The 23,101-nt window shown below is 40.4% G+C and overlaps 2 protein-coding genes across 2 annotated transcripts; both read left to right on the plus strand.

Moving 5' to 3' along the window:
• Positions 1–6,445: 6,445 nt before the first annotated feature.
• Positions 6,446–7,495, plus strand: LOC119646968 (glycine-rich protein 23-like). Its single transcript, XM_038047669.1, has 2 exons — positions 6,446–6,608; positions 6,689–7,495. Exons 1-2 carry the CDS (start codon positions 6,591–6,593, stop codon positions 7,022–7,024), a joined length of 354 nt encoding a protein of 117 aa, XP_037903597.1. The 5' UTR covers positions 6,446–6,590; the 3' UTR covers positions 7,025–7,495.
• A 4,092-nt stretch (positions 7,496–11,587) lies between these two features.
• On the plus strand, positions 11,588–12,904 carry LOC119646260. Its single transcript, XM_038046662.1, has 3 exons — positions 11,588–11,794; positions 11,859–11,991; positions 12,048–12,904. The coding sequence occupies exons 2-3, from the start codon at positions 11,918–11,920 to the stop codon at positions 12,859–12,861; spliced, it is 888 nt and encodes a 295-aa protein (XP_037902590.1). The 5' UTR covers positions 11,588–11,794; positions 11,859–11,917; the 3' UTR covers positions 12,862–12,904.
• The last annotated feature ends 10,197 nt before the right edge of the window (positions 12,905–23,101 follow it).

Consider the following 23,101-nt stretch of genomic DNA (forward strand, 5'->3'; position numbering starts at 1 on the left):
ATTGAGATAAGGCGCTCTGGAAAGTGTTCCCTCAAAACAGCCACCGATGCTCTTGAATTGCGTGCTGTTGCACCGTCTTGTTGGAACCAAGTGTCCCCCAAATCCAAATTTTCTAGCCGTGGGAAAAAAAAATTCTGTAGCATGTTTACATACCGGTCCGACTTCACTGTCACTGTAACCTCATTTTCCTCAAAAAACCAGGGACTAATAATTCCAGCTGAGGAAATTGCACACCACACTGTGACTTTGGGTGAATGCAAAGGCTTTTGATGCAATTCTCGAGGGTTGGTGTCAGCCCAGTAGGGCATGTTTTGTTTGTTAACCGACCCACACAAATGAAAATGGGCTTCATCGCTAAACAAAAACAATAGCACCCTCGGAAACGACATCAAGAAGAAGCTCACCCGCGTTCATCCGAGGATTGAAGTCACGTTCTGAAAGTTTCTGCACTATCGCCATCTTATAGGTATGAAAATGAAGATCATCACGAAGAATTTTTCTCACAGAAGGATCGGATAGTCCAAGGGCAGATGCGTGTTTGCGCGCAGAACACCATACAAAAATCCTTCAAAATTTGAGAATATTGGTCGAGATTTTTAACAATCATGTCAACCAGTTCAAAAAACGTGTTTAGGGGAATTCGCTTAGAAGTTCGTATTAAGCCCACGTCCCCACAGTAAGCCTCACATATACAAAAATGTTAGATATTGCCTTCTGTTTGTAGTTAAGTCTAAAATTGATAGACCAGTAGCTTACTTACTACAAAGCTTTGTACTAATGAAGGGAGTAAGCTGTTTCCGAAATATATATACATAATAATATAAAATTGTAGTTTGGAGTAAGCTACTGGTCTATCACATACACATTTGCTGCGCTAGCAGGCGTATATAATAGTTTATATGTTATTCAAGTAGGTACATATTTATACCATTTTAGAAAATCGATTTTTTAAGGAAGACATTCAAGAAAGCTTTAGCGTTTTTTTTATGGAGGTTGTAATCTTAGAAAGATACCAAGTTACACAATCGAGTGGGATTCTCATCCATTATAACAAACCGTCCCGCCTCCTGTTCATATTTCTGGTGACTTACGAGTAAAAGATATCACTACCCGTCTACAAGGCTAACCATTTTGGACTTTAGGTGTGTTAAAGTTTTCACCGCTGCATGTCCCGTAAGTATCGTTTCTACCATATTGATCTTAAGTCGACTTCCAGTGCTTGAACTTGTGTTATTTGTTGAAAGACGTGAAGTGTTGAGATTTATTAAGTAATCTTCCGAAAACTTATGGCATGCCTTAAGTAGAACACAATTAATTTTGATAGGAAATTTCACCATTCTAAAGCAAGTGAGCGACATTTTACGCAACGCCTTGAAGCCAAAAAAATGATGCTATCATTGGCATACCAATCCAACTGGATTTGAGCCTTGAAGTGTGTTAGAGCACTTCATTCAAGCCTGTCACGGTGCACTACAGCACTGTGCTCGCCGTGATTATTACACTGATATAACTCAAGTACTCATTCACAACTGAGTCGACTGGTATCCAACATCTGGAGAACCGATGACAAACATTATCAGCGTTAAAGAATAGCTAACTTTTGAAAGCGACAGCAACTCGGGTATAATTCAAGTCTATCTTGAAACTCATTCTGGCGTAGAATACCGCCAATAGCTGGTTTATGATGGATTTCGAGAAGACCAGATAAGCATCACGTGGTGCTATCTTCTACCGCTTACTATCACATCGACCGTAGGACTGGGTCGCTGAAACCCATATTCCCACTCTATGAATCGTTTACTCAACTGGAATCATTTCTCAGTTACATCAGCCATCTTTTTAAGGTTAAGGTAAAACAAAAGTCAATTCACTGCGTGTCTGTTTGTTCGTACGTCTGTCATACGCACACTGCTCTGAAATGAATTTCGATGAAAAGGTTAGAGTCAGTGAATCCACACGGATGCAGTTAATAACATCATTTTACACTGAGCTTAAGGGGGGACCATACTTGCAAAAGGGTAATGTAAATTTATTCACCAAATATAGGTATGTGAGTGGTAAAATGAAAGTTTCGGTTAGCATTTTCTATTTTATTTCAGGATATTTATTTATTTATTTTATTTGAGGATAATTGAAACCTCACTGGTGACAGGAGGATTTGTTATCGTGACTGGTTGTCGAATACCAGTCTACTCAGCTGCGAGTGAGTACCTGAATCAAATCAGGCTAATAATCTCGGGCGGGCGCAATGCTGACCACGTTGTCTCCTATAGCGTACTGTAGATTACTCTTACGGTCTTCAATTATTCTCAGGAACTATCTAACGATGTCTAGACCTCAAACCACTTTCATACTGATATTCGTACAGTTATGTCACGATGTTTTACGTGGGTATCTGTCTCGTGGACTTATCCGGATTGATTGAATGAGAGCCCGGCCGCAGCAAGCTACAATGGTGCCAGTCTATACCGAGTGCATGGCTCAGCATTCATACTAGTGAATGCAAAATCTACCTGAATCTCTACCGAACTAAGGAGTACGGCACCCGTGTTGAAACGTAACACCACCCTGAGACCCAAAGGTCTCTGTTCGTTTAAACGCAACCACAACCCCCATGAAGCTCCCACTAGGGGGCCAACCACAAACAACCAAGCTGAACGCACATACAACAGGAATTCTCCTGAAGTATGTGAATCCAGGGGCTATCCCAGTTCCCATGGTTCCAGTTTACCACTGATGAGGATTCGTGACTATTGCCACTTCAGATGAGTCTCCGTGCAGACTCGGTCTGCTAGGTCTACTGCACGCTTAACTTAAGATCTGCGCAATTGTCTGACCAACATGGAGTTATCAACACCGTTGACTATACCGGAAATAATTTATTAATAAGACGGCAATAAATTTCAATCTAAACTTTTAATTGTAATACAATCGGAGTTTGGTAAAGTGAGTTTAGTTTAGCTTCGTAGAGGGAGCCGCAGCTCCAAGCATTCAGACTTTTTGTTAGGCCCATTGTAAAGTCGGTCAAAATGGCCTCCCGCCCGCGGGCAGCTGCATATGATATGCAGGGCCTCATCCCATGCTATTTTTTTCCATGTAATGGTTTAAGGAGTAGTGTGCTGTTAAAAATTCTGTCAGAATTTTCATAGTTCACTTCTTAAGAGGTAGTAAAAATGCCGCTCCCGGGGCTCTGGGTACTTTCACAAGGATTTTCCCCTGCCGACAGAAATTTGAATTTCCTCATTCGGCTACGGGAATCCCTGCAATTTCACCCGTTAAAGTAGACATGACAAATGCTGGCTCTGGTCCTAACATTGTGGATCCACATCCTTGGCGAGCCAGTCTATCAGCCTCCTCATTACCAGCGTTCTAAGGCACTCGAACAACCAATATTTCGTTCACTCTGTTAAGTTTCAACAGCAGCTGGTAACAACTCCACACCAACAGCCTTGATATATTCTTGTTGTTTAGTGCTGCTAACGCTGCTCGACTGGCGGAACAGATTCGAATGGTGCGACCCCGACTTTTTTCATTGCAAACATTCTTCTGCCACCAACAAAATAGATAAATCTCTGCCTGGAATATGGTAGTCATTAATTAGTGGTTGCAATTACAACTATCAAGTATCCGTTTTTTTAACTAATGTCGGGGAGTAATCAGCCGACAAGGTTGCCGCCCTGTCTTCCTCCTCGCCACCTCTGAACATCACCGGTAACCGTACATGAAAGTCCTGGGGGGCTTAACATGAGTACCTGCCGTGAAGGCATAATCCCACGGTCCTCCTCCTCCTCCTCGGATTGATTTTGGGACCACAATCAGAGCCCCGCCATGCAAGCACAGCGGTCCTGGTTTATACTGAGTGCAGGCTCAGCATTCATGCCAGTGGATGCGAGGGGTATCTAACACCTCTGCCGCAAGTAAGGAGTATGGCACCCGAGTTGTACAGCGTAACTCCACGCTTGAGCTCCGAGGAGCTCTGCCCGAGATGTAGGCACAACCACAACCACCATGAAACTCCCACTAGGGGGCCATCCGCAAATAACCGGGCCGAGAAGACATCCTCCAGGAATTCTCTTGGAGCATATGCTCTCAGAGGGTCATCCCGATTCCCATGGTACCAGATAACCTCCGGTGATGAGTTCCTTGCAGACTCGGGTCTGATTGCCCTCCTCGAGTACGTAGGGGCGGAACACCGGTCGTACAAATAAAATTTGGCAAAGAATGATGACTTTCATGTCAAAAGTGGGGACTAATGTGACCAAATTTAAAGCCAAAAACTCAACCAAGCACTTCATCCAGTATTTTCCGTTTGTGAAATGGCATGACTTCTTTATATTTCCAAAGCTATGGTAATATTTACACTACTATATGGCAATTCGCGCTAGTACACTAGCACTTCGTACTGATTCTGAAAAGTGTTTCTAGGCTGGGAAAACCCATGGCATATGCACATATGCTGCAACAAACACATACTCTGAATGTTAAAAAAATAGATATTGATGGATAAAAAAAAAATTGTGCCTTTTATTTAACAATTCCTGGTGTTTTTAGCAGAACATATAGTAGATTGTATAGCAGAAAAAAACGGAATAAATAGTAGGAGGTCAGGCACGCTTCAGGGACGAAGCAGGTGCTTAAGGTCAACCTAAGGACTTGCGGTATGGAAGGTTTTGTAATTTTCTTAGGTTTTTGACACAAAGTAGCCTATTTAATAATGGTTTATTTTTCCAAAATGTCCACTTTCATCATATATAAAACTTTACACATAAGAAAGAAAGTTCCATGGATGGATTTGAGGGGCCAGTTCAAAAATTGAATTTATTTACAAATATACTTACGGTACGAATAGTTCATCGTAATTTATTTCAACTTGTTAGATATTTTCTGATTGTCGTTCCCATACACTCTGCTTTTCTTCACTTTAGTAAGATTCGAAGAATATTAATCTAGATATTTCATAGGACGTCACTAATGACTTTAATTAGATAAGAACGGGTTTGCAAAGAAATACACCGAAAAGTTTTATTCAGGGTGTCTGATTCATGATGATAGAAATTTCATAGGTGGATAGTACCACGTGTTTGAGGAAAATTAGTCCAAGGGATGGGTACTCCATCTTTTACCGATACAGAGTTATAAGGCTTTTCCTGAGTAGTATCAAAGAGGTTGACCATCTCAACAAAATCACAATCTTCCACTCCCTCAATCATTTAATCCCACATTTGATATCATTTTGGGAAACTGCATAAAATTTCTAATAAACGGATACTTTTTCAAGTGCAAAGGTTATCATCACTTCGAAGATATAACTGTTCAAACTTTAATGAAATTTCAAAATCGATTTTTCATCTAAATTTTAGAGTGCAAGATCGGAACGATACTTTAAAGTTTCAAACCTAGAAAGTTGACAAAAGTTGCCTTATTATGTTAGCTTTCTACTGACATGTAAAAATGATTAAGTCCATCATTTTTACATGGAAAATTTATGAATATTAAGCATTAATTGGGAGAATATGTGTTCTTGATATGGAGCAAATTCACTTAAATATGGTAAAAATGCGAACAATGGAGAATTAATGTGTCAAAACATTAAAACTACCCTTATTTGGCTCAGGTACAATCATTCACAACTGAGACTGAAGACCATTGTCACGCTATTTTTGTAGTATACCTTTTGAACGTATGCCTTAGAACATTCTTTTCAATTTTTGAAAAAAAAAACGATATATTAAATTTTTTTCTCCGAACGACAAAGCCTTATGGATCAATTTCACATACCGGTATTTCTCTGTTACAATTTCAAAGTTTTTCGGAAGTGCTCTTACTTTCATATGAACACCTATGATATGAAACAAAACCGCTGAAAACCCATGTAATGTGGACGAGACAAGTTCAGTTGATTATAACATAATTAATTCAAAATAGCTTGGTTCGCCCGATCCGTTGCATGCCAATGCATATGATAATTAGTCTTTTGCTTCCGGTGATCACTTTCTCACGCGTTTATGCAATAAAGATCGATATGCTGTAAACATTGAAATTTTCGAATCATATAAGAGCTTGGAACTATCACATTCGAAGCCTGAAACATGCTTTGTTTTTTAGGGGTCAGTTATAGCAAAGTTAAAAGCTCATACAATGCCGACAAGTGACTTCAGCTCGATGGGTAAACTACAAACCATAAAGTTTTTACCCCAATGGGGTCTGGTCCGGTACAGATTTTTTTATGTAACTAATCTCAGGCTGTAGACCGGATTGGTAGCTGAAACATTGGAGCATGAAGTATATCGTTGACATTTTGTTTGTGAGACTTTGTGGCGATTATTAACTGAATCGTACTCTAGTGGGGCAGCGATAGATGATGGCATCTAGCGTGCAGAAAGTATGAAAAAAATTGAAAAGCAGGCAAGAAGCGGTGAATAAGAGCGGCCGCATCTTTCTACATGCGAGACCGTGGTCAAGGTGCTTGCTCAAGAGGAATCTCATATAAAAGCCAGATGGCTGAAAATTTGACCATCAAATCACACTCGACCACCACATAGGGTAGAGCGGCATTCAGCACTAGATTCAAGGATTACTTTCTTCACATAATGGCTTCAAAATTAGTGGTAAGTGTTTACACGGATATGTAAAAATCCAAATATATATAGTAACGATATTTTATCATAAATGCTTGTTGAACTTATAGCTTGTGACAATGGTTCTCCTGAGTGTGATGGCCCTTTGTCAGGCGGGTGGTCTCGGGGGCGGCGGCGGCGGCCATAAGCATGTCGTAATCCATGTACCACTCAAGGTTAAGACCCACCATCATACGCATACTGTGTACAAACATATTCACCACGGTGGTGGTGGTACTGAGTACAAGGTCCTTGGATATACTTACGGCGGCGGACATGGTGGTTTAGAAGGAGGACTAGGAGGTGGACATGGTGGTCATAGTGGCTTCGGAGGAAGCGGAGGCGGATACGAACTTAGTGGTCACGGAGGAGGATTCGGAGGCAGTGGCCATGGCTGGGACAAATAAACGATTTATTCTTTAGTTTTTCAATACAGTACAACACTGAGTCAATCAAAGTACCATGAGAAAATTGCATTTCGTTGTCTCGCCTTACCAAATGTTCTACATTATGACCACGGAAAATCACATTTTGTAAATATGTTCGTAAGTGAGAGACTCGGCTGTCTACCAAAACTGTCCTGTAAATAGTCACTCATAAGTTCATTCTCACATGTTATTGTTAATTTGTTATGTAGTTTTAAAGTCCTTGCAGTCATTACTTTACTGCTATCATTTTCCGACTCTTGCGATTACCTCATTGAGCACTAATTAATGTCATTGGTTTTGTTAAGTTTATTAACTGTAATTGTTGAATAAATATTTTTAGATAAAAAATTTACATCCTTCATAAAGCGAGGTAGGTCCACTTGCCTATCAGAAATTTTTCCAGATGATTTGCAATACATATATAAATAAATTGTAGGCATTTTTAAATTAGGTGATCCTATTATGTAGATTAAATATGTAGTTCATGATTATATAGGAAGGAAAGGTCTTAATTAGTTTACATCATGCTTTGCCTCGAAGAAAGTCTAAATGGAGAATTGCCTTCAGTAAAAAGTTATGCAATGAAATCAGTTTTTTGCCAACTTTCGATAGAAAGGTATTGCATAATTTTGAGTGTGGTCTCGATTTGGAATGAATGCTAAAAGCACTTATAATTGCAGTTATTTTGTGAATGTAGATTGGTTTTATTAACATATGAAATGGTGAGTACGTCATGAAATTGTATTTATTGAGATTTCATAAAAAGATATTCAGTTAATACATATGCATAATAGATTTTACATAATATCCCTGTCCATGATTTGCAAATGCAAAATACTCCACTTCAACATGGACAACTCATTCTATGATTTTTTTAGAGTCAGGTAATTTTTGCATGTACATGGATTTTGCATCAACAAAAGCTTTATTATTTATGAGTTGCTTGTAGCGCTTCATTTTTGAGATTTTATGTGAAAGGAAACGTTATTAAAATCAATTTAGCGTCTGTCTTCTTCCACACTTGCTTTCCTTAAAAACGGCCGCACCTGTTAAAATGAATTATGGCTGACATATACTTGTATAAATGTGATGTGATATGGTTCTGTGCCAAAACTAAGCGATTTAAGTATTCCGGATCAATGCTATCAGTCGATGGTGAATTGAGTTATGAAATTGCTTCACGCATCAGCATAACTTGGATGAAGTGGCGTTCCGCAACGATTGCTCTTGTCAACGAACATCTTAAATTCACATCCAATGTGAAAAAGTTGCGATGAGTGCATCCATGTAACTCGTGCTAACGAAAATGCACTAGCTAAGATTAACTTAAATATCGAAGGCGATGGGAACCGATAAAAAGACCAATCGAAACAATGAATTGTTGATTTGGGGACTTCTCGATTCCATCCGAACCAAAAGCGGCAAATCCAGTCTAGACAAGCCGATCTCTTTATAGAACAGGCTAAAGAAGATGTGCGGGCTTATGGTGAAAATGCCTCCAAGGGGTTGCCTTAATTTCAACCACTTTGTAGCCGCATTAATGCCCCAGTCAACATGGTCGAAAAGGTGCAGAAAGTACGGAATTCTTTCCTCATTGCACTGGGGATCTAGAGAGGGGTTCGTGGGTGTTGCGCATTTAGGAGAAAGCTGGATTGCATAAGTAAATGAGGTTGATACAAATCAATCTAAGCTACTACAAGGAATCATGTAGGTGTGGTGAAAATTTCTAAACCTTACTGAAATTACAATACAGCTATTTGAGTAAGGAATACGTGTGGCAACTCCGCGATATTTGAACGTGGAATATGAGCCAGATAGAAAACAATGTCAATTCCGGGAAGCGGTTTTGTTAGGGCAAAAACCAATGACTTCGATATTTACAGCTGTCATGCTGCTTTTAGTGCAACAATAGTTCAATATAAGTAGACGCCAGAGAGTTTACTGTTGAACGTTATGCCACTGCTATGCCTTGATGCTAAATGAACCCGTGGAGCGGCAGAAGGAAAGTGGACCCCACGCAATGGTTTAATAGGGTTGAGAATCCTATTAATGGCACTTCAGAGACACAAATACTATACTAAGTGTCACAGATTTGGCAAGGAATCCTCGGAAATGAAAATGTCGACCCCATCGCGCGTTGATTACCCGTTTCTCTAAACTTAGTCATATTCTGCTAATAATGCGTTGACCAGTGGAACCAGTGATAGTGGAAAATAATTAAGTTGCCCTTTCAATTAAGCAGCAAATCTTTCAAAAAGATTCACTTGTGCTTAGTATGGAGTTATTTATCCAAGGGGACTAATTAGAGGAGCAACTTGAGTACTTCATTTTTATGGCACTCCATGAACCTAGAAGTCAGGAGAACCTTAAAAGCTGGGTATGCTTGAAAGCAGCCTCTCTTCCTTGGGACTTTGATTGAGCAATTTCTGCCACAAGATTCATCGATCAAAATGTCCGCACTTTCTTTCTTCCTTTCCTCCCAACAACTTGTTTTACTATATTTGTGGCTTTTACGTAGGGTATGCTGAAATTGTCACGATCACTAGGACAAAGATTCTAAAATTAATGTTTACTTTTACTTTGCTTACTGCCACCGCTGATCAAATTCGGGTGGTTGATAAAATTACTGCGTTAAATTTTCATAGTTATTTGTCTCAACAATAAATATCGTGAAATAAATAACAAAAGTATGGGCACCGTTCTGGGTATTTCTAATCGCATTCGCAGGTATCCAAAGAGCATTCAGCGAAGAACAAACAACATCTTGTTTCTCCAAAACCAGAGAGGATTTTATAAAAACTTCAGAACTCCAGGCAGGGAAGTAACCTCAATTTAGATAAGACGGGAGACTTATGGAGAAGTGTTTGGAGTCAACCTGCTGCATGCAGTTAGATTTAGAAAGACGTACGCGTGAAAATAATTTGGAGAAAACCTATTGATACTAAAACAAGTCGGGAAATCGGAAGCTCAGCGCTTCAGGTATGAAAAGTTTTGTGTATTTCCTTTATAAAGAGATTTGAGTCTGCATTTGTCTCATTAGCATGTAGCACGTAAAATATGCATATATTATGTGAAAATTTCCACTTTAAAGTAATATTTACATTCATAGTCTTGAATTTGCAGAGAAGCGACAGTTTTGACCTAGTATAACTTTGTTAGTAATAGTGCAATTTTCACCAAATTTGGCAGGATCATGCTCTATGTTATAGCCTATATTCCTGCAAAATTTGGTAATTCTAAGGTGAACTTAAGGGGGGGGGGGGTTTCCTGTCAATTACTAAAAATTATAGTAATGTACTATTATTAACTTTATTTGAACAGGTATCGGTATGGAGGGAGCCTCGGCACCATATAGTGGCAGCTCCCTGATTTTTTTCAAATTTTTCGGTTGGGTAGTTTCTGAGAATGGGTTCGTTAAAAAAATGATCACTTTCAACACCCCGCACTCCCCACCTTTCCAACAAATGTCAAAACTAAGAACGGCTCCGAAAAGTACTAACGGAGACCTTTAATTTGATACCCGACATGACTATATTTGATGAAAAAAAAATTTACACCCCCCTTTCGAATCTATGGGGACCCCCCTTAAATTCGACGTAAAAGGATGTAACTCACTATATGCGTGAGCGTTCACAGTTCCCACCTTTCTACCAAATTTGGTGCCAATCGCCACAACCTTCATATTCCTGTCCTTCTACACACTTTTAGTTTGATACATTTGAGTAATATGGATTTAGAGCCTGTCAACAGAGGGAAAATGTTAGTGCTTACAAACAAAAACATGCACAATAGAGCTGCCATCGGAGGGAGAGGATTGCTTGATTTGAAAACATTGCATTACAATCAAGGGTTTTCTCCTAGTAAGTGTTTCTATGAAGAACAATCTTTTAACCATGCCAGATAATAAATTGTCTCCTTTGTGCCTTTGTCCTTTTTTTCTCGAATAATGGGGAAGTAGCCTCCCTACAACAGAGCTCCAATTCTGCAATGCCCCATGGTTACTAATAGAAATACGGAAAGTATTCAGAGGAGAGCCGCTGAAATATAGTGTAAGATCACTACAATTTATCCGATAGGCATGTAAATTTGGTTTGTTTTGTTTTCAACGGAATCTAAGAAACAGTTCTTTACAAGAAAATAAAACTTTAAATTGTTCCGATTTTTCAGAGTTCATTGGTTCTTAAATTATATTCAATACCGAGGCAAATTCTTCCATTCCAATTTTTAATTGTTTTGCTTAGAAAAGGCTGGAATAGGAAATTTCCTCAGATGACCGGAAACTAATAAATTGATTTGTCATGCGTATAATTCGGAAAACCTGAAATTGAAAATGCAAGAGTTGAATAAAAACTTTGAAGCAGTCACTCATAACCATTTGTCACACGTTTGATATCTGAGAAACCTTTCTGTGACAATCTTATTGAATGTAAAAGTAACTGCATAGAGTCTTTAGAATATTACTACCAGAGAAATTGTCACGATTGAGTAACTTCTCACTTTCCAGTTTCTTCAGATTCTTGCTGCCTTGACAACTTTCCTCGTTGCACCTCGCATACCAAGCCGTAAAATGATACATTTTACTCATCGACCTTTTGAATGGCCTCTTGTTTTGTCTGGTTTTGAATTCTTGGAGGCACTCCACGCTATCTAAGTTTGGTCCAGTGAACAAGATACATACATATAAGAGCCGAGTGTTTCGCACAGAAAATTGTCATTCTTTTGCTGAAGTTACATTTACGATGTGGGCAGGTGAAGAGTTATATTTTAAATGAATGTCATTATTGAGAATTTATGTAACGATTTAACCAAATAGACCTGCTGCTTTAAACCATTAGCAAACATAAATCAGTCGTCTATAAGCATATTATTGAAATGGTAGATTTTTGGCTATCACTTTACTGTGCGGCGATATTGCTGCCAATCGTTTGGGCAGACGGTAACGATCAGTAAGTACACTTTGTTTATGCAAGTCATCAATTGTAGAATATTTCTTCTGTTTTAGCATCCACATTAAACTTCATCTCCCAGAATTGCGGAAGAAGCACACTCACGTCAAAACTGTTTACAAGCACCATTTCCATCCGAAGAAAATAACACACTCGTTTGGAAATAAGATTGAACTTGATGGCAGCTATTCCATGTTGAATCCACTATTTACTTTGCCAAAAGCAGGTCCATATTCCCAGTTTGAGCTCCCAAGCACTTCATGGTTGCCCGAAAAGGTCGTTGTCGATCCACCACTCAAACCGCAATTTAAGCCCTTGAGTTTAAACAATAATTGGCCTACGAAAAATTCCTTCTTGAGGTACTTGCATTCGCAAAAACAGCTTCATCCACAAGTTCAACCTGAAATGGGCGAAGACTACAGCAGTGATGGAAAATTTAGTGAGGATGTGAAAAATTACGACGATGACGACGAGGACGAGGAGTATACAATGACTGAGGATTCTATTAACGAACAGCCTCTTGCACTACAAATGCAATTGGGAAATTCAGCACGGCACGAAAGCGCTTCACAGCTTAACGGCGGAACACAATGGAGTGGACCAATCGGCTTCCCAAGTTCTCAAGCAGAAAATCTCCAGTGGACGCAACATCTCAACAATGGTAATTATTTCACAGAATCCGAAATAGAGGATATGCAGCGTTATCAAAACTACAAAAACATGCAACAATTGCAAGCAAATTCCGACTTTGAGCCTGTCTTCACGACGATGAAATCAACAAAACCAACAAATAAAGGAAGAAATAAGAAAAGGAAGCGTTTGAATGCAAATAAAAAGGTCAATAACAATTTCGTCTATACTTCTCACTAAAGATTCACACATTACTAGATTACTAGAAGACCGGGTGTATAAAGTTTATTTATGGTGTGTATTCGTGAAGAAAGTGATTTTATATTTATAGAATAAAACTTAGAAGTGGCAAATTATGTTTTTTACTGAAATGATTATAAGCGCAACAATCGGTATCCAGTCTAGGCCTGCCTTAAGATGGAACTCCAGACATCCCGGCTTTGTGCAGAGATCCACAAATTCGATATCCCTAATACCTTTCTGGCGTCTTGACCTACGCCATCGTTCCATCTCAGGCAGGGTCTGCCTCGTCTTCTTTTTCTACTATAGATATTGCCCTTATAGACTTTTCGGGTCGGATCATCCTCATCCATACGGATTAAGTGACCCGCCCACCTTAACCTATTCAGCAGGATTTTATAATAGTATCACTCATAGATTTCGTCGTTATGTAGGGTACGGAATCGTCCATTCTCATTTAGGGGGCCAAAAATTCTTCGGAGGATTCTTTTCTCGAACGCGGCCAAGAGCTCGCAATTTTTCTTACTAAAAACCCAAGTCTCCGAGGAATACATGAGGACTGTCAAGATCATTGTCTTGTATAGTAAGGGAACAGTTTGTGTAAGCTGAAATAGGCTCTGTTAGTTGCCAACAACCGTGCGCGGATTTCATCGTCGTAGCTATTATCGGTTGCGATTTTCGACCCTAAATAGGAGAAATTATCAACGGCCTAAAATTTGTAGTCTCCTATCTTTATTCTTTCTGCTTGACCAGTGCGGTTTGATATTGTTGATTGGTTGGTTTTCAGTCCTGGCATAGTCACCATATATTTTGTCTATCTTATAGATGGTGCTTAGCAACGTAATACCTCTACAATTGCTGCACTGCGTGATATCCCCCTTTTTATGTATGAGACAAATAATGCCTCTTTGCCAGTCGTCAGGCATTGATTCGCTGTTCCATACCTTGAGCACAAGTTTATGAACCACTTGGTGTAATTTGCCGCCTCCATATTTAACCAATTCGGCTGTAATTCCATCGGCTTCTGGCAACTTATGGTTTCTAAGCCGATGAATTGCACTGACTGTTTCTTCTATACTTGGTTGGCATTCTTTCTTCGTCATCTTCAGTTGGCGTTACCTCCAACTCGCCAATGTTCTGGTTGTTCAGTAGTTCATTAAAGTACTCAACCCATCCCTCCAATAGACCTATTTTGTCGGAAATCAGATTTCCCTCTTTGTCTTGACAGAATGAACATCGAGGTGTTTAAGGCGTGCCTGGTGCGGTTGCTTCCTGTACTTCTCTAGTTCACAGACCTGTTGGTTCTCCCAGGCTTCCTTCTTCCGTCTGTAAAGTCGCTTCTCCGCTCGCCGGAGTTTGTGATAAGTCTCTGCATGTGCCCGTGTTCTTGAGAATGCAACATTACTCGGTATGCAGCATTCTTCCATTTCGTTGCTAGCTTACATTCATCATCAAACCAGCCGTTCCAACTCTTTTTGTGGCTGGGGCCAAATATGTTTGTGGCCGTATTTATGATAAGGTTCTTCAGGTGATTGTGAAGATCATTTGTTGATGCTTCATCTCCAGGATCTCTGTTCACTGTGGTTATTGCGGCATTCATTTCCCTCTTATAGGTGTTGTGGAGGGCCGTGTTATGGATAGCTTCAGTGTTAACTTTCACCTGATTGTCAGAGGGGAGTCTGGGTGATGCTGTTATTCGAGCTCGGAGCACCATGACAACGGGATAGTGATCCGAGTCTATATTTGCCTCCTATATGTTCTGACATTCATCAGGGCTGGGAGGTGGCGCGTCCGGCCAATACGTGTTCAATTTGGCTTCTGGAGGGGCCCACGTTTGTTTGTGGACCGCTTTTCACGAAAACCAGGTACTTCTAACAATCATTTCGTGTGACACTGCTAAGTGAATAATCCGCAGTCCGTTATCATTTGTATTTTGATGCAAGCTATGGGAGCCAAGGTATCACCTGAATACGGGCTCCATCCCTACTTGGCTATGGGAGCCAAGGTATCACCTGAATACGGGCTCCATCCCTACTTAGCTGTGAAAATCCCCAAGTATGATTTTGATATCATATCTGGGACAGGCTTCGAGGGTTCGTTCTACTGCCTCGTAGAAAATGTCCTTCTCCTCTGTAGGGGCGTGAACGTTAATGAGACTTATACTTCTAAATGTGCCTCGCAAGCGCAGAGTGCATAACTTATGTTTTCAAAGCCGATAATAGCATTTTTGGCTGACTACGAAACCTACTCCGAGCACATGGTTTACTGGATGGCCACTATAATATATGGTGTAGCGACTCGTCTCCAGGAAACCGGCCCCTGTTCAACGCATCTCCTGCAACACTGTCACATCAGCCCTATATTGGGACAGGGTTTCGGCTAGCTGTTTGGCAGCTTCATCTCTGTACAGGGAGCACACGTTCCATGAGAAAATGCGCAAATCGTTAATCCGTTGTCGTTGCTGGGTTCGCCGTTATGTTATCCGTCCAGTCCGATGCTCATTACCAAATCATTAGGAGCTTTAATGATTTGGTAAATCGATGTCATTTGAATTCTTTCAGGAAATATATTAATTATTTACCTGAATTTACCTGAAGGTGAATATGATATTTGTGATTATAGGCAGACTTAGTTTGTTTGCTAATTCCGTTTAGGGTTTCTAAACGATACAAAAACAAGTTGAAATACCGGAAGCTGGAAGCTTCGGGTATAAAAGTTTTTTGTTCATCTTGGGTGGGAAACTTTCTATGCATGGTTTTCCACTCGTACACGACTAAAAATACAAAATATTCCTTGATATGTCTCCAAACTCCGATTCCGCCGTTTATATGAGTTCACTTTATGTGATGATGACGTTATACACCCCTCAAGTGCTATAAATTCACATACTCGTAAAGTATAAAACTTTGACTTTCTATTACTTTGTGAATAATAGTTGAACTACGTTTAAATTTTTCAGAATTATATATAATATTTATACGGTTTTCCGGTAGATTTCGAACATATAGTAGTATATTTTGGGGCAAACATTTTGAGTAATCACAGATATTGCGTGAAAGGCCCCCTGCCTTTCTGAGAGGAAGAACATGACCACACAAATGGAGAACCCTCAGGTTTAAACCTAAACTGGAGTTCCCTTTTTAAATGTTTCGAGAATAATGTCGACGTTGCATTTCCGCACTTGGCAATAACATGATCTATCAAAAACGATCAAGTCTGCAATAGGATATCTAACTTGATTTGACTTAATTTGATAACCCAGTTATGAAGTTACGTTATGAGTCATTCACAGGATGCTTGCTTTAGGATAGAGAGCCGAAGTGCTGTGTTTGGAGAGAAATAGTTTTAAAGTATTCCACATAGATATGCAATTAAGGAATAGATTCAAATTAGGTAAATGAAAGAACAAAAGCACGCAATTGACCACGACGAGCCAACTCCGGTTGTGAACGGGCTCGTCGCGACCGTTTGCGCTATTTTGCTCTCACATTTGCTTGATTGCAGTCGCAGATATCTTCATTTCGGATGTGATCAAAGCGTATTACGCCACTAGTCCAACGCAACATTTTCGTCTCTATCCATCTACCAGATGCAGTTCATTGTCTTTTATAATTGACCAATCGAACAACAGAGCGGACGGCACTGTGGTAAATTTTGGATTTGAAATGTTCATTGATGACGATCAGTTGTGAAACGCCACTTTATCCAGGTTGCGTTAATACGTGAAGCAATTTCATAACGCAGCTCTCCATTAACTGATAGCATTGATTCGAGTTTTTAAATTGCTCAGTTCTGGACATGTCACTGACAGTGATAGTGCCTGTTTCATGGGGATTGGTCATCAAAAATTCTGTTTTATTCAGATTCAGTCTGAGACCGTGTTCCATGAGGCGATCATTCCATTTCCGAATCAGTTGCTTGAGATCAGCTTTGCTATGAGAGGTTAGGAAAATATCATCTGCATGAAGTAGTGTATAAGCCGCTGGACGTTGAATGTCTCATGTGACAGTGTCCATAACAAGAACAAACAAGAGTGTTAAGAGAGCGCTTCCCTGGTGAACACCGACAGAGATACGGTTTTGATCTTCCACCACACTTCGAACTTTACTTTTCGGGTCATATCAGATTATAAAGATCTTTGGAATGGACCACTAGGGTAACAGCGATCGCTTTTTTGCTTTCCGGTTGGCAATCTTGTAAATTTGTCAGTTAGTCAACGTTTTATCGTCGAGAAACTGTAAACGCGTTTCTTTTCAATTTACAATCTTACGTAATATTTAGAAGGATCATATCATATAGTTTAAGTAGCTACTATGCCTATTCTGTATGTGACTCAACTTTTACGGATAGACCACACTCATACACTCAGATCCTTTCGAATTAAACATAAAAAACTAAATCTAAACTTGAGCCCCCCTCTTCATAGTTTATTTTCCTCTTCCTCGGCGACGTGATAGATGCAAAATAACATCTAGGCATCTTCCAAAGTTCTTTCTTGTTCTTTGAAAAGTAAGAAAAATTCACAAATATGCAAATCCATCAGACAAAGTCTTCAAAAACGCATATACCAAACTCTCATTGCAAATAAATAACTTGGCGTTGTCGTTGGCGTCTACTCTAATAATAGAATTCCTTAAGAAGATTATGAATTCTTCTTAAGGTGTTTTTTGTGTTGAAATTGTCGACTCATGACACTCTTTTTTACGGTTTATGGTTTGTCTCTATACATCAAAATGAAGTGTGCACGATATATCGTAGAAGACGGGTCACATAACACAAACATGCATTTGTTCAGCGAACAGATAATGAAAATATTTTCAAGTCTTGAAAGCATGTTCTATGTCAGTCTAGCCGAAAATTGATTAGACAAGATTAGTTTGGCTGTTCCTCTGCACGGATGAAATAATTATGAAATATAGCATCTTTTATCAGTTTTATTGGTTCGATAAATTTCTCTATCTTTTCTTCTATGTAACTACCGCCGAAAGTGAATTTATAACGATAAACTTATACCTTCTGTATAAGTAAAGATCAATCCAAATGGCCTCTGGTAAGGAGTTTTTTTTTATCTGGTATACCTGGTAAACTTGCTCTGTGTGGGCGATCGTTGTCCGATGTAAATAGAAATTAATTTGCCTACAGGAGGTCATGTAATCATTTGATTTGATTTTGAAAGTCATCGTTCATAGATGAGATGCTGACGTTCAGAAACTATAACAGATACAATCATTCTCCAGTGGCCGAAAATGGAATTGATGAGAAGAAGCAAAACTCGGAAAATATCAATAGAATATCTACCTTGTGTTTCTGTGATAATCATGTTGATCAATTGGAACTAACCATTTTTATTGAAAATCAACAACTTAATTTAAAAACATGATCATGATCAATCAAGTGTTTGGTTGCATTTGCTGAGCCAGTTCACTCTAATTTTAAAACGAGTACGAAAAGATTTGTGATCCTTGCGTATTGGACCGAAATATGCTTTACATTCCAAGTTAGAGCGCTCACATAACATGTTCGGCAACATTCACATCAACTGAAGACAACACGTTTGCAGAAAGGATAATGAGCTATATAACGATAGCGAAACATAAATTAGATGTTCAATTGTAAGTTTAAATTACCTCCGCTATGATATTTATAGAACATGCTGGTCTCAAAACCAGATAAATAAAGAGGGTTTGAAGCAATTAGTACTATCTTCAGTAAAATAAAAACAAAATGTTGAGATTAGGGTATATAGTTCAAGTTACTTCATTATGCTAAATCTTGATTGATCTCTCTTGGCAAGTCCCGCGATAGGCTGCACAAGTAAATCCATTCAATGTCATTAGAAATTGATCAAGCTATCTGATAAGTGTCGGAAAAATACTAGGGACCCACCCCAATCGATGGGGCATGATGAACTCCGGTTCTGTTGAGAAATAAACAAAGGTGCAACAGGTGTCATGAGGGTAAAGACTTCTCGAATACGCAATGAGGGTGGCAAACATATTGTCGATTTGTGTTTGCCAATATATGGTTATGGTTTGTTAAATGATTCTCTCATCTTTCTAGATTTTATTGTGGGAACATTAAAACGCAAATCGACTATATTCTCATAGAACGCCGACGTTTTCTCAACGTCATTGATTGCAAAGCCATTCCCTATGATACTATCACACACACGCCTGACGAGGGGGTGAAAAGAGGAGGATTTCCCTCGGACCCTGTGTAGAAATTTCAATGAAAAAAAGATAATTGGGTGCCTCCATAACTTTAACCCCGGGCACGTATAATTTTCACCCAGGCCCCGTTTTCCCACATAATAAACGCGCATCAGTGCAACCTGTCCTATCAGCTGGAGCTTAAGAAACCCTGTTTGTCATAAAAGATGACTAAAAGGGAAGGGCAAATTTGTGAGCTAGGAACCTACAAATTTCGAATCTTTATCACTACCGAAACGTCAACAACGCCTTGAATAGGACCTGACTACAAGATTTCGATCTAGGTTAAGGAGCATCACAATTGAAAAGTGTTATACACCAACGGATACTTTCGATATTGTGGGGAAGGATATTTTCTACGAGCAATTATACGCAATTCAGGGAAGACTTTCTTAAGTTGACATTGTAATCATGACTGGTGATCTGAATACCAACGTGGGTTTGCTCAAGCGTGTGATGAGGAAGCACAGTCTTGGCTACCGCAATGATAATGATGGGATGTTTGTGGATTTCCGCAATTTCCACCACGTTGTCAATGGTAGCACATTGAACGAGCAAAGAGCCTGCCATAAGGTGAGTTCCGTATGAATTGACCTACTCTTCACGAGCAATCAGACTGATCACTTTACTATTAGCAGTAGATTTAGGACTTGTAACATGGGAGGCGCCGACATCGGCCGTGCAAGGGATCACATCTCGCAGGGTTGGATAGCTGCAACGTCCCAAGTTCAACATCGTCCCCTTGTGTGATCCAGTTGCCGCTCGACAGTGGAAGAGCTATTTATCTGACTGGACTTCGAATATAACCCGCTTGGAAATATCGATGAACATTGGGTTGTCATCAAAAATGTTCTCGGATGTTACGCAGGTCATCGGCCATTTCGCGAAAGGGCGTTATAAAATCTGATTGACAGCAGAATCGTAGAAGAGGCTCGATGAACGAAAGGGGTTAACGGCTCTATTGACCACTGCGAGTAATGGCGGGCATAACACGCTAGAACTCCGATGTCGAGTGAAATACCGGAAAGTTTGGCGTATTGTGCGATCTGATAAAAGGAAATTTGTTATTACGCTGATCAGGGATGCTAAAAATGGCGCAGATTGCGATAATTTCAAAAGTGTATGCCACATCACGAAAGAACTTGCATGCGGTCGCAAATATCTCAATGGTTCTATAAAGGACGTTAACAGTAGGCTTCTCATCCACGATGACGAGCTACTGAAGAAGTAAAAAGAATACTTCCCCATGGTTCTTAACCGTATCTTATCCGGTGACCACCAAACTTGACATTTCGCGACCCATTGACTGCCCTAGATCCACTTTCTCTGCCTTGCCAAAATCTAGAAATGCGGTTATCTGAACACTGTGTGTTCTCTCTGTGTTGCTATATGGGAGTAGCATATGGAAAGTGACTCCCACTGTTACTCAAAAGCTCCAAGCCTTCGTTAACATCAGTCCGGGTAATATTATCGGACACTACTACTATACTGATACTATTACAAACGATGAGCTGGACAATAGAACTGAAATGAGAATATTGTGTTAGTTTTGCATTTAGGGTCTCAACCGCGATTTGAAACTAACTGGAGGCATTCGCAAGTTGAACGTATTGCAACATTTTCTTCTTTATGAGCCTTTATCCCGTTCAGAAGCGGGGATGACTTGTCCTGATTATTTACGCCATTTTGCTCATTCATAGCACTGATCTGGATATCGAATTGGTGGACCTCGGCGTAAAACCGGGATGTCTGGAATTCCTTATTAAGGCAGGCCTAGAGCAGATACCGATTGTTGCGCCGTTGATGATGATGATCTGGATGGAGTCGAGAGACTTTCAAATCACTATCTGGTGTATCAAGCCATCGTTGTTTCGGGTAATCTTGTTGGCTAACTAGGCAAGTGAGTTCTCATCAGCATAAATTACGATTGCGGATGTCCTTATTTCAGATAGATATGATGGTAGCATGTTACGCCCCTCGTCCAACGCAATATCTTCGTCTCTTCGATTGCGGATGTCCTTATTTCAGATAGATATGATCATAGCATGTTACGCCCCTCGCCCAACGCAATATCTTCGTCTCCATACAGTGAGGTGTCATCCATTGTCTTTGATAGATGTCGAGAGGGCGAAACACATTGCAATAAATTTTGAGATGTGAGACATTCGTTGATGTGTCGATCACAAAAACCCAGTTGTTGAACCCCATTTCATCCAAATGGCGCTGATGCAAGAAGCAATTTCATAGCGCAGTTTATCTTTGGATGATAGCATTAGAGCGCTCACTTCTCGGCAGATCGATGCTACTGACAAAGTAACATTCACCATTCGCATGCTCCCGATCCGGGCAGATAGCATAAATGCTTAGCGCCGCCAAATAATCATGAAGCAACGCCTAGGATTTCGTAAAACATTTACTGCATGACTGTATCAATTTAATAACAGGAATAATCTGTCACCTACGGCGAAATTGAGACATTTGAATGCGAGCAGATTTTTTTGCAGGGATGAAGGAAAGAGGAGACGACTCTAGTCCTCAGGCCAGTTTTGATTGTCGGCCGGCAAGATATTTGTTTGGCTTGTCTATCTCCCGTCCTTGGTTATATTCTGGGACAAACAACAATAATACTAATACTAATTGAGTGTATACATAGATAAGTATGCCCTCCTTAATCACTACACGATCTCTTATGCGTTGAATAGAGATTGGATTGGATTGGTGGTCAAAGGGTAGTATAGGTCCCGGGGCGAAACGTGGATTGGTACCCACGATGGAGCATAAAACCTGGGAAATGCCTGCTGAACCAACACCAACAGCTCTACTACCAAACCCTATCTCCACCTCCACGTGGTGACCGCTGGGAGCTCTTTCTTGACGAAAAGCTGCAGACGGAGAAGGATGAAGGCGAGTCTCCCGCGCCTAAAAATGGGACAAATTGTACCAACTGGCCCTCCAGGTTGGGGGTTGGGTAGGGCTGACAACCCTACACGGAAAACAACTGGTTACGAAGCCACAACAGGAGCCTCGGATAGGACGGATTTTAAAACGACGGACCCGGCAACGAAAAAGGAACAACGATTTGCGCATTTTCTCATGGAACGTGCGCTCCCTGTACAGAAATGAAGCTGATAAGCAGCTAGCCGATACCCTGTCCCAATATAGGGCTGATGTAACAGCGTTGCAAGAGATGCGATGGACGGGGACCGGTTTCCTGGAGAAGAGCCACTACACCATATATTATAGCGGTCATCCAGTAAACCATGTGCTCGGAATAGGTTTCTTAGTCAGCCAAAAAATGAAACCTGCTGTTATCGGCTTTGAAAGCATAAGCGAACGGCTATGCACTCTGCGCTTGCGAGGCAAGTTTAGAAATATAAGCCTCATAAACGTTCACGCCCCTACAGAGGAGACTGCAGAGTCGGAGAAGGATACCTTCTACGAGGCAGTAGAAAGAACCCTCGAAGCCTGTCCCAGATATGATATCAAAATCATACTTGGGGATTTTAACAGCCAAGTAGGCAAGGAGCCCGTATTCAGGCGATACGTTGGCTCCCATAGCTTACACGAAAAAACAAATGATAACGGACTGCGGACCATTCAATTAGCAGAGTCTCACGAAATGGTTGTTGGAAGTACCTGGTTTGCGCGGAAAGCGGTCCACAAACATACGTGGGCCTCTCCAGACGGGACCACTTTCAACCAAATTGACCACGTGTTGATCGAACGCCGCCACCTCTCAGCCTTGATGAATGTCAGAACATATAGGGGGGCCAATATAGACTCGGATCACTATCTCGTTGGCATGGTGCTCCGAGCTCGAATAACAATACCACCTAGAATCCCCTCTGACAATCAGGTGAGAGTGAACACTGAAGCCATTAACAACACAACCCTCCGCGACACCTATAAGAGGGAAATGAATGCCGCAATAACCGCAGTCAACAGAGGACCTGGAGATGAAGCATCAACTAATGATCTTCACAACCACCTGAAGAACGTTATCATGGATACGGCCACAAATATACTTGGCC

The sequence above is a fragment of the Hermetia illucens genome, chromosome 1, assembly GCF_905115235.1.
Source record: "Hermetia illucens chromosome 1, iHerIll2.2.curated.20191125, whole genome shotgun sequence".
NCBI lineage: Eukaryota > Metazoa > Arthropoda > Insecta > Diptera > Stratiomyidae > Hermetia > Hermetia illucens.

Bases quoted from the DNA above. Each gene is read 5' to 3' on its own strand.
- LOC119646260 (XM_038046662.1), top strand. From the start codon at position 11,918: ATGGTAGATTTTTGGCTATCACTTTACTGTGCGGCGATATTGCTGCCA. The intron at 11,992-12,047 runs GTAAGTACACTT...CTTCTGTTTTAG, and splicing joins TGGGCAGACGGTAACGATCA to CATCCACATTAAACTTCATC.